Source organism: Astatotilapia calliptera, chromosome 4 (assembly GCF_964374335.1).
Source record: "Astatotilapia calliptera chromosome 4, fAstCal68.1, whole genome shotgun sequence".
In the NCBI taxonomy this organism is placed as follows: domain Eukaryota; kingdom Metazoa; phylum Chordata; class Actinopteri; order Cichliformes; family Cichlidae; genus Astatotilapia; species Astatotilapia calliptera.
In genome coordinates this window covers 35,821,386-35,834,802 of record NC_137425.1, presented here as the reverse complement: position 1 = coordinate 35,834,802, position 13,417 = coordinate 35,821,386, and the positions used below count along the sequence as shown (strand labels likewise).

The following is a 13,417-nucleotide window of genomic DNA, read 5'->3' as shown; positions in this document are numbered from 1 at the left end:
GAGGAAAAAAACGCTGCGTATATATTGTTTATCATGACTCTGGTTTTATGTGACCTATCAACACAATTTAAAAACTGGTATATGTCACCTTGTTGCTTTGTAATCTTGAAGTGGTCATGTGATTGGCTTACCATGAATACTTTATTCTTCCTCAGCCAAACAGCAGCACTCATGCGATTGTTTTGCCCCCTTAGCTCCAGGTGTTGTGCCAAAAAGTGATCGTCTGCCAGAAAGTGATCGCTGTCCGCGGGAGTGCATGCAGCTGCTTAACCCTTTAAAGCTGGTCAGAGTGGGCACACTCTGTTTTGCGTAACATAATATTCCAGAAACACGCTTTGCCGATCCGATCAGCTGTTTGTAACACTTCCTACTTTGGAATTGACATCAGCGTGAACTATCGCATATCCGCCATGACCTGCCCAAAACCGGAAGTGATGTCATTTTTGCAGAAATGTATTTTTTACCATCATGGCCTCATAACCCTATACTAGTGTTTTTTAAAGTTATGTTTGACTTTCTGACTTTCTGTGTTGTTTCTGGGATGCTTAGGACTCATATTGCACTGCTGGAAATAGTTTATTTTGATGCATATGCTGCTTTTTTGCAAATTTGCACTATAATATTTATTTTTGTTTTTCCTGCAGTGTATAGAAATTAGTGTATTTCAAAAATAAAACTATGAAGACACTCAAAATAAATTTCATGTGGTGGGAAACTATTTTGTGCAACTTTTTTGCATTTACAGTTTTGAGGGATAAGCCTCTTAAATTTCTCTAACTAGAAATATATGTTAAAAAACAAAAACGATTTTCAAATTTTTTTTAGTTTATTGCACTTTTTGCAATTTATGTAATTTCTATGCACTTAATGCATGCATATTATTAAAATTTAGGCTGTAATGGTTGTATTGATGTAGAGCAACTTGAAATGCTCCCAAAAATGGCTCCACAGCATGTAAAAATATAATATAAGCTGTGGCGGACTTGGTTCTATGGTAAGTCTTAAAGGGTTAAAGCTGTAGCGCCCAGATTACTTATAGCTACTTCCATGCAGCTGATATAAGATTGGTTGTTGAAAAATAGTAACGCAACCGCACCGAATCCAATTCAGGATTTTGATTTCCATCACACTTCCACTGGATGCCCAGCTGCTCTCCTATTATGTGATTATCATCAACACAGAACTGGAGGATAAGACCGCGGTTCTGGGGGTTGGGAAGCTCATCTTGTAACCAGAAGGTTGCCAGTAGGATCTCTCTGTCTTGGTCGTTGTGTTCTTGGAACACAAGACACTTCAGTATGTAGTTAGTACCGGGCGACTCCCCTCCCCCACATCGGCACCAGAACCCTGTATTATCTACAGGGTAAGAATGCCTGTTTTATCAAACTATGGCTATTACTACTGTGATCATTTGCAGCCCAGTGTGCTGCTCTCTCTGCTGGGATGAACCACTGGAGCTCACCCAGTCATCCCTTTCTTTCTCTCAAGAAGAAGTGAAATAAATGTATTTATTATGTTACGAGTCTAATATTCTTTAAATCAAACTGTAATGAATAAATGAAGCAAGAAGATTTGGTGGCTCCAAGTGTTGTAGAAGAAAAGATAAACATCTCATTTTGAGAAATCAGCCTTTAAAATTAAGTAAGTACTGTGAATAAAAAACTAACAGCAAACCAATCGGTAGTCGCCAATTACTTTTGAAAGTAATTCGGAGTCCAATTATCCACTCAAATGTAAATAAAAGTTCACTTGACAGCTGTATAAAGGTTACCTGTTTATACAATAATATAAGTCACATTTCAAATGATCATCTGTGGAAAAGTTTGAATCCTGACCTGAGAGTTTCCACTGCACACTGTGAACTCTTTAGTCCAGCGGACAGAAGCTTCACTCCTGAATCCTGCAGGTCAGAGTTACTCAGGTCCAGCTCTCTCAGACTGGAGGACTGGGAGCTGAGGACTGAGGACTGAGCTTCACAGCTTCTGTCTGACAGGTTACAGCCACTCAGTCTGAAGAAAGGATGACAAGAAGACATGAAACACTTGTGTTAAAGTATATTCATGGTGCCATGAGGAGCTACTACATTTACAATATTTCAACACTGTTTCAGGACATGCTGGAATCCTTATTGCCTCATGTTACAAAAGACAAATGTGGCAGTTTAGTGTGATTTGGATGGATTCATTAAAAAAACAAAACATAAACACTGTTAATTTTTTCCAAATGAAATTGATTAAATGATGTTAATTGATGAAAAAAAAATTGATATTGCTTGATCTGACCTCAGCGTTTCCAGTTTGCAGTATTGACTCTTCATCCCAGCAGACAGAAGCTTCACTCCTGAATCCTGCAGGTTGTTGTTACCCAGGTCCAGCTCTGTCAGATGGGAGGACTGGGAGCTCAGGACTGAGGACAGAGCTTCACAGCTTCTGTCTGACAGGTTACAGCCACTCAGTCTGAAGAAAGGATGACAAGAAGACATGAAACACTTGTGTTAAAGTATATTCATGGTGCCATGCGGAGCTACTACATTTACAATATTTCAACACTGTTTCAGGACATGCTGGAATCCTTATTGCCTCATGTTACAAAAGACAAATGTGGCAGTTTAGTGTGATTTGGATGGATTCATTAAAAAAACAAAACATAAACACTGTTAATTTTTTCCAAATGAAATTGATTAAATGATGTTAATTGATGAAAAAAAAATCGATATTGCTTGATCTGACCTCAGCGTTTCCAGTTTGCAGTATTGACTCTTCATCCCAGCAGACAGAAGCTTCACTCCTGAATCCTGCAGGTTGTTGTTACCCAGGTCCAGCTCTGTCAGATGGGAGGACTGGGAGCTCAGGACTGAGGACAGAGCTTCACAGCTTCTGTCTGACAGGTTACAGCCACTCAGTCTGAAATCAAGGTGGAAGGGAGACAAGATCAACCAAACAAATCAGAGCTTTATTGCTTTTTTATTGTTTTTAAGCAGAAATCAGTGAGGTGCTGGTAGATTCTGTTCTTTTGGTTTATTACCCAACAACACACACATACACTAATATTTGTGACTTTTGTAATAGTAGCATTTACAATGCAAAGCAACAGCGATCACAGATTGAAGGGGCCTGAATAAAACTACAATGCAGTGATTTTTAAGATGACCTGTTCTTCCAATTTCCAACAACAGATTTCTCCAACCTTACAGTTAAAAATAATTCTTTATCTCATACTGAATCTTGGTGCACCTCCCCCCAGTTTATTAAAATGAAGAGGTACTGAAGTTGCTGTAAGTGATGTGTGATGCCACTGATTTCCTTTCTGATCCAATACAAAGTAAAATTCAGGCTGGTATCTGCGATACTGATGAAAACTATTCCTTCAGAATCAATACAAGACATCATAAGAAAATATGATGTTTTGTATAACATAAAAAGCCTGAATTTTAAAATATTCAGTTAATAATCAAAAACAGATGTGACTGAAAATAATAAAACTGAGAAACATTTTATGGCCATTCGATCCTTTTACAACCATTGCAAGAGCTTGGTTGGCATAGCCGGCAATACGTTGGATAGTAATAAGTCCGGTGGGTGATGGGCTCCACCAGGGCTGCCCTTTGTCACCGATTCTGTTCATAAATTTTATGTTTAAAGGCTGTATCAAAAGTTCATTCAAGTTACAATATTGTGGTCAAAAGTTCTCCTTTTTTCTTTTATACTATACAACTACGCTGTCTCATGGTTTTAGGACATGGATCTGTCATGGAAGAAATCTATGACCACTTTTAATCAACATTTTAAAAATAAACATGATCACAGATTTACTCACAGAGCCTTGTTGGAGGCTTTGACCACTGGCAGCAGCCTCAGAAGAGCCTCCTCTGAAGCAGAGTATTTCTTCAGGTCAAACACATCCAGATCTTCTTCTGATGACAGTAAGATGAAGACCAGAGCTGACCACTGAGCAGGAGACAGTTCATCTGTGGAGAGACTTCCTGATCTTAGGGACTGTTGGATCTCCTCCACTAGAGAACGATCATCCAGTTCATTCAGACAGTGGATCAGATTGATGCTTTTCTCTGCAGACAGATTCTCACTGAGCTTCTTCTTGATGTACTGGACTGTTTCCTGATTGGTCTGTGAGCTACTTCCTGTCTGTGTCAGCAGACCTCGTAGGAGAGTCTGATTGGTCTGCAGTGAAAGACCCAGGAGGAAGCGGAGGAACAAGTCCAGGTGTCCATTTGGACTCTGTAAGGCCTTGTTCACAGCACTCTGGTGGAGAGATTGAAGTTTTAGTTTGTTAAATAGTTTAGACCATGTAGAGGTTGTTTGTTGTTCTTCCAGCAGGTTGACTCCAGAGTTGATGAAGGTCAGATGGACATGAAGAGCAGCCAGAAACTCCTGAACACTCAGATGGATGAAGCAGAACACCTTGTCCTGGTACAGTCCTCTCTCCTCTTTAAAGATCTGTGTGAACAGTCCTGAGTACACTGAGGCTGCTCTGATATCGATGCCACACTCTGTCAGGTCTGATTCATAGAAGATCAGGTTTCCTTTCTGCAGCTGTTCAAAAGCCAGTTTTCCCAGAGACTCCATCATCTTCCTGCTCTCTGGACTCCAGTGTGGATCTGTCTCAGCTCCTCCATCATACTTGACCTTCTTCACTTTGGCCTGAACCACCAGGAAGTGGATGTACATCTCAGTCAGGGTCTTGGGCAGCTGTCCTCCCTCTCTGGTTTCCAGCACATCCTCCAGAACTGTAGCAGTGATCCAGCAGAAGACTGGGATGTGACACATGATGTGGAGGCTTCGTGAAGTCTTGATGTGGGAGATGATCCTGCTGGCCTGCTCCTCATCTCTGAATCTCTTCCTGAAGTACTCCTCCTTCTGTGGGTCAGTGAACCCTCTGACCTCTGTCACCATGCCAACACAGTCAGGAGGGATCTGATTGGCTGCTGCAGGTCGTGTGGTTATCCAGAGGCGAGCAGAGGGAAGCAGTTTCCCCCTGATGAGGTTTATCAGCAGCACATCCACTGAGGTGGACTTTCTAGGGTCAGTTAGGATTGTAGTTTTGTGGAAGTCCAGAGGAAGTCGACACTCATCCAGACCATCAAAGATGAACACAACCTGGAAGTCTTCAAAGCTGCAGATTCCTGCTTCTTTGGTTTCAGTAAAGAAGTGATGAACAAGTCCCACCAAGCTGAACTTTTCCTCTTTCAGCACATTCAGCTCTCTGAAAGTGAATGGAAATATGAACTGGATGTCCTGGTTGGCTTTGTCTTCAGCCCAGTCCAGGCTGTATTTCTGTGTTAAGACTGTTTTCCCAATGCCAGCCACTCCCTTTGTCAGCACGGTTCTGATTGGTTCGTCTCTTCCAGGTGAGGCTTTAAAGATGTCTTCTTGTCTGATGGTTGTTTCTGGTCTGTCTGGTTTCCTGGATGCTGTTTCAATCTGTCTGACCTCATGTTCATCATTGACCTCTGCAGTCCCTCCCTCTGTGATGTAGAGCTCTGTGTAGATCTGATTCAGGAGGGTTGGGTTTCCTGCTTTAGCGATGCCCTCAAACACACGCTGGAACTTCTTCTTCAGGGTGGATTTAAGGTTACGATGACAAACTGCAGCTTGAAGTTCTGAATGAGAAGAAAAATAAACACTCAATTCCAAAAAAAACTAATCTTTAAAACATGTTGCTCCATCTTCCATCTCTGGAAAATGTCTCATTTATCCAGCAGCTTAAATCTTTAGATAAATCCTCTTACTGCTCTGCAGACGGTCAGCCAGCTCCTCCTGCTTCATTCTCCTCAGGAAGTCCACTGTGATCTTCACAAACGCCTCTCTGCTGCTGCTCCTCTGACTCTCTAAGCATTCTGGGTAATCTGGACTCAGAACCTTCTGGATCTTCTTCAGCTCGTTCTTCACAAAAGTGATGATGTTGTCCTCCAGCAGCTGGAACAGAATATTTATGAATGAGCCAATCAGACTGAAATCATGGAGCCAAACATCAGATCCATGTTGGACACACTGACGATCCACTGGTCTACAAAGAGCAGCATGGAGATGACTGTGAACAGAACAGATGTAACAGTAGTTGTTGTACATGTACAGACCATAAATATGGAGTCCAGCTGTGTTTGATGCTGCTGGGCAGACTGACCACTGGGAACCTCTGAGCTCTGCTGCTCCACTCTGTGGAGGAACCATGAAGGATTAGATCAACACAGGATAAAGATCCAGGAGTTTCTGCTCAAATAACTTCATCTGAATCAAGTCTGTCAAGTTTTAAACTCTCAGATTGTGAACATATCAGTAATTTTCAGTCTGTTTTCATGGACGTCCTTTCAGTGGTGATGTCAGGGATGATTTTGAAGAAGCTCATCAAACTGAACCATCAGCAGATCACTGCTCCAAAACCAGAACATGATCCGAGTCTCCCTCCACCACCAGAACACCAGCTTTACTAACGTGGTAGATCAGTGTAGTACAGATCAATAACTGATGAGTCATTTGATCAAAATCACTGAGTGCTTCACGTCTGACCCTCTGATGCTTCTGTAGACATTTTGCATATTTAATGAATGTCTGACAGTTTTACATTCATTCTATAAACACAGTGGAAATGTTGTGTTATAGTCTCCATGTTGTTTCCAGCATCATAAATTCTTAAGTTCAGAAAATTAGATTCTTTCTTCACAGCTGAAAAACAACAACATTTATTCTCTATTGAAATCTGCATCGTCCACTCCAAAGGTCACAATCTGAAGGTAACATCTGGTTTTGTTCCCTGTGGTTAACTCTGAGCATCAGTATGGTGGGATTTATCCACTACATCCACACCACTGTGGTTCAGTGTTGTCCTGATGGAGTAACAGCAGCCAGTATGATCCAGGCTTTAGCTGCTGGGTCTCTGTGTGACCTCTCAGACTGTTTAACAGATCAGACACAAAGAGAATCAGAGCAGCTCTGTTCTTTAAAGACAAACATGAACCCACTCAGGTCACACTTTCCCCACAGATATGAGCATCACTGTCCTCAAACAGCAAATGACCAAGTCGAACATTTGGATCTTTTCTCTTTCATTGTTTTCTTTTTAATGAATCTTTGTAACAATCTGAGGATGTTTCAGGTCATATTTATCCAGGAAACACAAACATGTAAAGGAGTCATCACAGCTCTCTGACCTCGTTGCTCCAGGTTCACCACTGAAGTGTGGAACGTCGCCTTTGGACCAGTCGCTCCTCACAGACGGACAGCTGGACCCTGCAGACTGTGACCTCTGACCTCTGCAGACACAAACATGATTGAAGCAGCTGTGATCACACAGACTGCAGATAATGCAGCTGTTTCCTGTCAGTAACATCCTCTTAGATTAGAGTTCAGCTTTTTACAGGAAAACTGGACAAAACTGATTTTTGTTACAAACTCATTTTCATTTCCTCTCAGCTCACAAACACAGTCAGACAATCAACCAGAGTCAACACTGATTATAATGTCAGTGCAGAATTATTTCTGTTACTCAGTGAGTTCAGCTCTCTGACCTCGTTGCTCCAGGTTCACCACTGAAGTTTGGATTTCGATCTTTGGACCCGTCACTCCTCACAGACGGACAGCTGGACCCTGCAGACTCTGCTCTGTCCTCCTCTTCTTCCATCATCGTCTTCAGTCAGTCTGAGAGGTAAACCACAAACACTCAGTGAGTTCACATTAACAGGAGGAACTGAGTTACAGTCGCTGACCTCTGACCTGTCATGTGACCATGAAACCAGGTCAATATATCTGTAGGTTCAGTCATCCAGGTCATGTGATCTAAGGAGCTTGGAGAGAAAAGAGACGTCTTTAAGTTTCTGGAAGACGTTTCATCTGAGAAGCTTCTTCAGCTCTAAAACCAAACGGTGGAGAGTCCCAGATATTTAAACCTGAGAGGGAAAGAAAGCATGTCGCTGACCCACCACTGATGTTATTTCAAGGAGGAAACTGAGAGCCTTTGCACCAGGAGCACAAACATCAGCTCCAGCAATGATCCACTGATGTGTTTTTATTCCATGTATGAATGTTGTTATTGACAGAGATGACGTTTGTGTGTCAGTGATGCAGTGACTGTTGTTGTTACCTGTACAGGCTGGTTAGACTCTATGAAACAGATCATACAGATCTCTGCATGTTAGAAGAGACTATTAAAGGTCATGAATGAGACAAAGGCAGGGAGGCGTCCTTTACAGCTAAACAGCAGAGTGAGAGAACAGCCAGCACCTCTACATTTATCACATTATACAGCACATGTATGATACTGACAGGGATGAGAAGAATTTAGTGATTCTGATCCCATCATTGATATTACTTATTGATTCTCAGTAGCTCTGCTCTGACAGTCACCACCATCACTAAGCAGCATATCAAAGACATTTGTGCACATTAACTGCATGTTGTGGCTCAAATGTTTGTGCATGTTGGAGGCATTTCCTCTTTGTTGTGATCAGTGTTGGTCATTACTCAAAACAGTCATTATTACACATATTACACAGAACACTTTGATTAAAAGTAATGGAGTACGTTACTTCATTACTCCTCATAACATTACTTTGATGTTAAAATGAACAAATGAGCATGTAACAACATAAAGCTGAGGTACAGCCCCACACACCAACACAGATCCTGATGAGGTCACGTGATGTTTCTCTGAGTGTTTATGAACACAAATCAAAGATGAAACAGCACAAAGACACTTCAAAGTGATTCTACTGTAGAAACATGAACAGGTAGAAACCTGCAGCCTGACTGCTCATCACTTTGTTACCTGTTCAAGTTCAGCAGCAGCAGCTCACTTTATCACGGTGCTGGTCTGGGGTCAGTGTTTACTCAGCTTTAACTCACTCTGGGTTCTTGGCTAGCCTAGCTTTAGCTTAGTGTTAGCATGCTGTGTGCTAGCTCAGCGTCAGAGCTCTGCAGGTGTCTCGTGTGTAAATATTAATCACAGTGACAGTAAAGGAGGTAAAGGGCTGTGACGTCATCACGTACGCTGCGTCCTCTGTGGGCTCTGAGTGAACTCAAAGTACAAACTACAAGTACACAAACACGAACGTAGCTCAGAGTGGCGGACACACTCGGCCTCGTTGGTCCAGCTGTGAGTCCGTTACCGTGAACTATGGAGCGGCAGATTTGTGCTGAACTAAGCTGCACACAGCTGATGTTAGCCAGGAAACATTACACACTGACTTTAATGGAGAGACCGGAAATACAAACACACACAGTTTGTTGTGTGAAGAAATCAAACACGAGCTGAACAAACAGTAAAGTTCCTAAAGACAAACTGTTAAAGGAGGAAACAAAGCAAACTTACAGTTTCTTCACACACCAACAACAAGCTCCACTCCACACCTGGACACTAAACACGGACACACAGGTGAGCTGCTTCCTGGAAGGAGGCGGGGCTCCACCTGAAACTCAGCACAGGTGGGAGGGGCTCAGCTCTGTGTGTGCTGATGTGTTAACTTTAAAAATATGCCGTCTGACTGCTCAGACTGAGTCAGAGTAAAGTTCACATGCTGACGTGTGGAGACATGAAACCTTGTTGTAGCTGCAGGTGTGAACACACTGATCCCAGATCAGCTCTGCTGTATTTGTAACATGAACATTTCTGCTGCAAAGCTTCAAATGTTCAGCATGTTTCTCTGTTTCCAGTCTATAGATCCAGTCACACTTTCTACCTTCACCTGTGCAGTAAAGACTGAGAGCAGAGCTGAAAGCAAGCGTCCAATCAGTGAGCAGCATCAACACCTGAGCTTCATTCAGACTCTGTTATTGAAGATGTTGTTGGTACAAAGTTCATCTGCTGCTCACATGAATCCATGAAAGATTTATTTCACTGAATGTTTCTTCAAAGCTCATTTCAACCTGTTGAAGTCATGAATGAAAGTGCAGACTGAGAGTGGATCACATGATGTTTGAGGTGTGTCATGTGACATGTTCAGTATTGTCACACATGTCTAGATTGTCCCTGATATCATAACTGCTCAAACACTGATGATTATATTTGAAGAATTATTCCTGATGGCAGCAAAGTTTGAATGGAGCTCTCTGTCTGTGCTGATTTGTCGCCCTCTGGAGGTCAAAGCACAAACTGCATGATGTCACTGTAACCACCACAGAGACAGGAAGTGTTTTTATGACTGAAACACTGAAATGATGCTAACGGCTGTCGTTAGGCTCACTGACAGCAGTGCTGATGTGTTCATGTCAAACACTGGCTCAGGTCAGACTCCTTCATCCTTCTCCAGCGTGAGGCCGCCCTCAGACCCACAGGAGCTCTGACCTTTGACCTCCTGACCCTAACCATTTTAGTCTTGTTGCATCTGCAAATCCATCCAAACTGTAGCCGAGCAAAAGAAGCTGGAAGTTGTTCTATGAATGATGTTGTTGAAGGAGCTTGGAAAGAAAAGCGTCTGGACTTCTTTAAGTTGCTTGAAGAGGGACATGGACGTCTTAACGCCCACTCACATCCTGGGACATTTGATCACAGGAAATCACATGATGGGGTGGGGCTAGATCTCACAATGGGTTCACCCAAAACCTTGGCTGATTGAGACCCACACCCGTTCTCACACCGTGGCTCGTGTGATTAGGTAGAGGATCAACAGGGGCTCCGTGTCCCTGAATTTAAACTGAATCTAAACACACCGTGCACAATGCCAAGTTAGATAATGGTTAAAAGAACAAGATAAGAATAAATAAAAAGATAAAATAAGGATAAGAAATAACTTAAAAAAATAAAATAAAAAGATAAATAACTGCAAATAAGTACAAATAAGTAACTGAAGACACGTGTGGTCTGCAGATGTCGATGTACATGGATGTACATGGAGTTTAATGTGCAAAATGAACTTAGTGTGCAAAGTGACCTGATGTGCAAACTGCAGTTTGAGGTCGGTCAGCTGTTCAGGAGTCTGATAGCAGTGGGGAAGATGGAGTTGTTGAGTCTGGATGTTCTACATTTCACACTTCTGAACCTTCGTCTCGAGGGCAGAGGTGTGTCTCTCCTCTGGACTCTGTGATGGTAGCTGCTCTGCAGAGAGGGCAGCGGGGTCCTGATGATCTTCTCCACAGTTGTTATCACTCTCTGCAGGCGTTTGCGGTTTGCAGTAGTGCTGCCGTACCATGCAGTGATGCAGCTGTCAGGCTGCTCTCCACAGTGCAGCTGTAGAACCTGCTGAGGATCTTGGCCAACATACCAAATTTCCTCAGCCTCCTCAGGAAATACAGCAGCTGCTGAGCCTTCTTGAGCAGCTGTGTGAGTTTGAGTCCCTCACTGACTCAAACTCCTTCAGTGACACTTGCAGCCTTGCAGATTAGTTTGCTGATCCTGATGCATCTCTGGAGCTGATGCTGTCCCCCAGCAGACAACAACAACATAGATGCTCTCACTAGTCCACTTTACCCTCTAATCACATCTCTGACATCTGCAGGTTGCTCCATAGAGACTCTTGTGCAATGCCAGGTGTTTGTGTTTGTCTGTAGGTACACATTAGATATGACCATAGACGCACACACACAAGTGAACACAGCAGCACAGATGGTTTCCACCTGCTTCCCTCTTTCTTCACACAACTGTGAGGATGATGAAGAGGTTTCAGGACGAGGTGGTCAGCAAGCACAGGATAAAGCAGGGCCATGAAACTCTCTGGTGCAGCAGATGTTTAATCAGACTCAGCTTTAGGCTTCTTTTCCCACCTGGCAGCAAAGTAACAGCTTCACTAATGTGAACAGTCACAATGTTAAACGTTTCTATATCTTCATATATTTTTATCTGTTGATGCTGCAGAATAAAGTCTGTTAACAGAGTGCAGGATGTGTAGAGCAGGTCCAGCTCTCCCTTTACTGTGTCCACTTTCATCAGCCCCTGTGAAGTGACACAGAGTGCATGTGTGTCTGTCAGCTGTTGTTTGTTGTGAAGGATGGAACAAATGAACACACACTTTTAGAGAAATCTGAAAAAGCAACACGTGCTTGGGCTCCTTCTGTGCTCGTCTTCATTAATGCTGATCTTTCTTTCCTGTTTGTTCTTTGGCACAAGCTTCAGTCTTTTCTCCCAGGGCTCCTTCACACTTAGAAACACACCTACATTCATTTATACACAAACATCATGAAACAAAGGCTTTGTAAAAGAGGACACGAGATCCTCTCTGAACAGCACATTCATATCAAACACAGGACTGAACAGGATATACTGAGTCTGTGCTGTTTTCATTGTTACTTGCTGAGTATTTTTCCAGTGTTTGAAATGTGACTCAAGTCTGATTCTTCTACTGTGTGTGAACTCTAAGCAGCTGCATTAAACAGCTGCTTTTCAAACCAGGCTCAATCCTATGACTCTGTGAATGTAAACTTTTGTCACCTGCATGAATAACAATCCTTGATCTAGTCAGGACTGCAGTGCTCCTGTGATCCCAGCTTATAGATGGAGGCTAGCATGAGAGGCTCAGCAGCTAAAGCAGCACACCTGGGTCTCCCAGCCTATTAAAAGCAGCCCTTTGCTTCACCTGCTTCACTAAACATTATTATTATTATTTAAGCAGAGTGGTGTGATTCATGTAGGCATTGCTGTGTGACAGGAGGACTTTTCTTGAAACAGCTCGTGTGACGTGAGCTGACGTAAAAACAGTGATGTTAGCTTGATTCTCTTGGCTAAAACTATTTTAAAAAGAGGGTCAATCATGCAAATCTGCCAATAGAAGCCAAAGTTACAGCCCCTCAGAGTTTAAAGAGAAAAGGCCCGTTTCCAACACTCGGTTGTGCAAAGGGAAACAGGCCCACAGTGCCTGAGTGTGTGGGTAATTCTTCAAATAATATTCAAAAGCAAACATTTTTAAGCATGTAAATAAAATTCAATCATTTCTGCTCTTCAATACCTAAGAAATGAAAACTGGCAGATGGTCCCAAAATGTGAAACGCCTGGCTATCTGTGCATTTAGTGCTGCAAGTTTTCACTGTTTACCTTCAGAAGCATAAATCTCTGCACAGATAATGTTCATATGTGGATTCCTGGTTTTCTGCAGTTAATTGTGACCCAAAGCGTATTTTTAAAGTGGTTCCAGGCAATAAAGTCTAAAAATAAATACATCTACTTCCTTTTTCTGTGTTCCAGCCTCAGTGACTCTGACACAGTGCTGTAATATTTACACCTCTGATGAAAACAGAGTTTGTAGTTGCAGAGAAATACTCGACTCATTTTGGGCATTTACGAGCAGGAACCTCAGAAAGCCCCTCGCTGCTTCACTGGTTAAGAAGCAAAGCAAACATTAGTTCACAGTGATGTTAATTAAGGCCCAAAGTTTAGGAACGAACGTCAGCACTTCACTAATGAATGTAATGCTGATTCATGTGCTTGTTTTGTAATGTGCATGTTGTGCGTTGCTATTTCCCATATTCTTTGGCACTGA

The 13,417-nt window shown here is 42.5% G+C and overlaps 2 protein-coding genes across 2 annotated transcripts in view; both read right to left on the bottom strand.

Annotated features, from left to right (window-relative positions):
* The window catches only part of LOC145428434 (stonustoxin subunit alpha-like), a 20,757-nt gene extending 18,719 nt beyond the window's left edge, over positions 1 to 2,038 (bottom strand). The window contains exon 1 of the mRNA XM_080300592.1: positions 1,836 to 2,038. Coding sequence (XP_080156718.1) covers positions 1,836 to 2,035 — 200 coding nt within the window. The 5' untranslated portion in view covers positions 2,036 to 2,038. The remainder of the gene's footprint in view (positions 1 to 1,835) is intronic.
* LOC145428433 (protein NLRC3-like) lies at positions 2,038 to 13,417 on the bottom strand. Its single transcript, XM_080300591.1, has 7 exons — positions 9,322 to 13,417; positions 7,523 to 7,652; positions 7,166 to 7,267; positions 6,095 to 6,173; positions 5,747 to 5,933; positions 3,817 to 5,617; positions 2,038 to 2,903 (listed from the first exon to the last, which is right to left on the bottom strand). Exons 2-7 carry the CDS (start codon positions 7,636 to 7,638, stop codon positions 2,681 to 2,683), a joined length of 2,508 nt encoding a protein of 835 aa, XP_080156717.1. The 5' UTR covers positions 7,639 to 7,652; positions 9,322 to 13,417; the 3' UTR covers positions 2,038 to 2,680.

Coding starts and splice junctions, on each gene's coding strand:
- LOC145428433 (XM_080300591.1), bottom strand. CDS start 7,638: ATGATGGAAGAAGAGGAGGACAGAGCAGAGTCTGCAGGGTCCAGCTGT. Junction 7,268..7,522: donor GGTGAACCTGGAGCAACGAG/GTCAGAGAGCTG, acceptor TTGTGTCTGCAG/AGGTCAGAGGTCACAGTCTG. Junction 6,174..7,165: donor GGTGAACCTGGAGCAACGAG/GTCAGAGAGCTG, acceptor GTTCCTCCACAG/AGTGGAGCAGCAGAGCTCAG.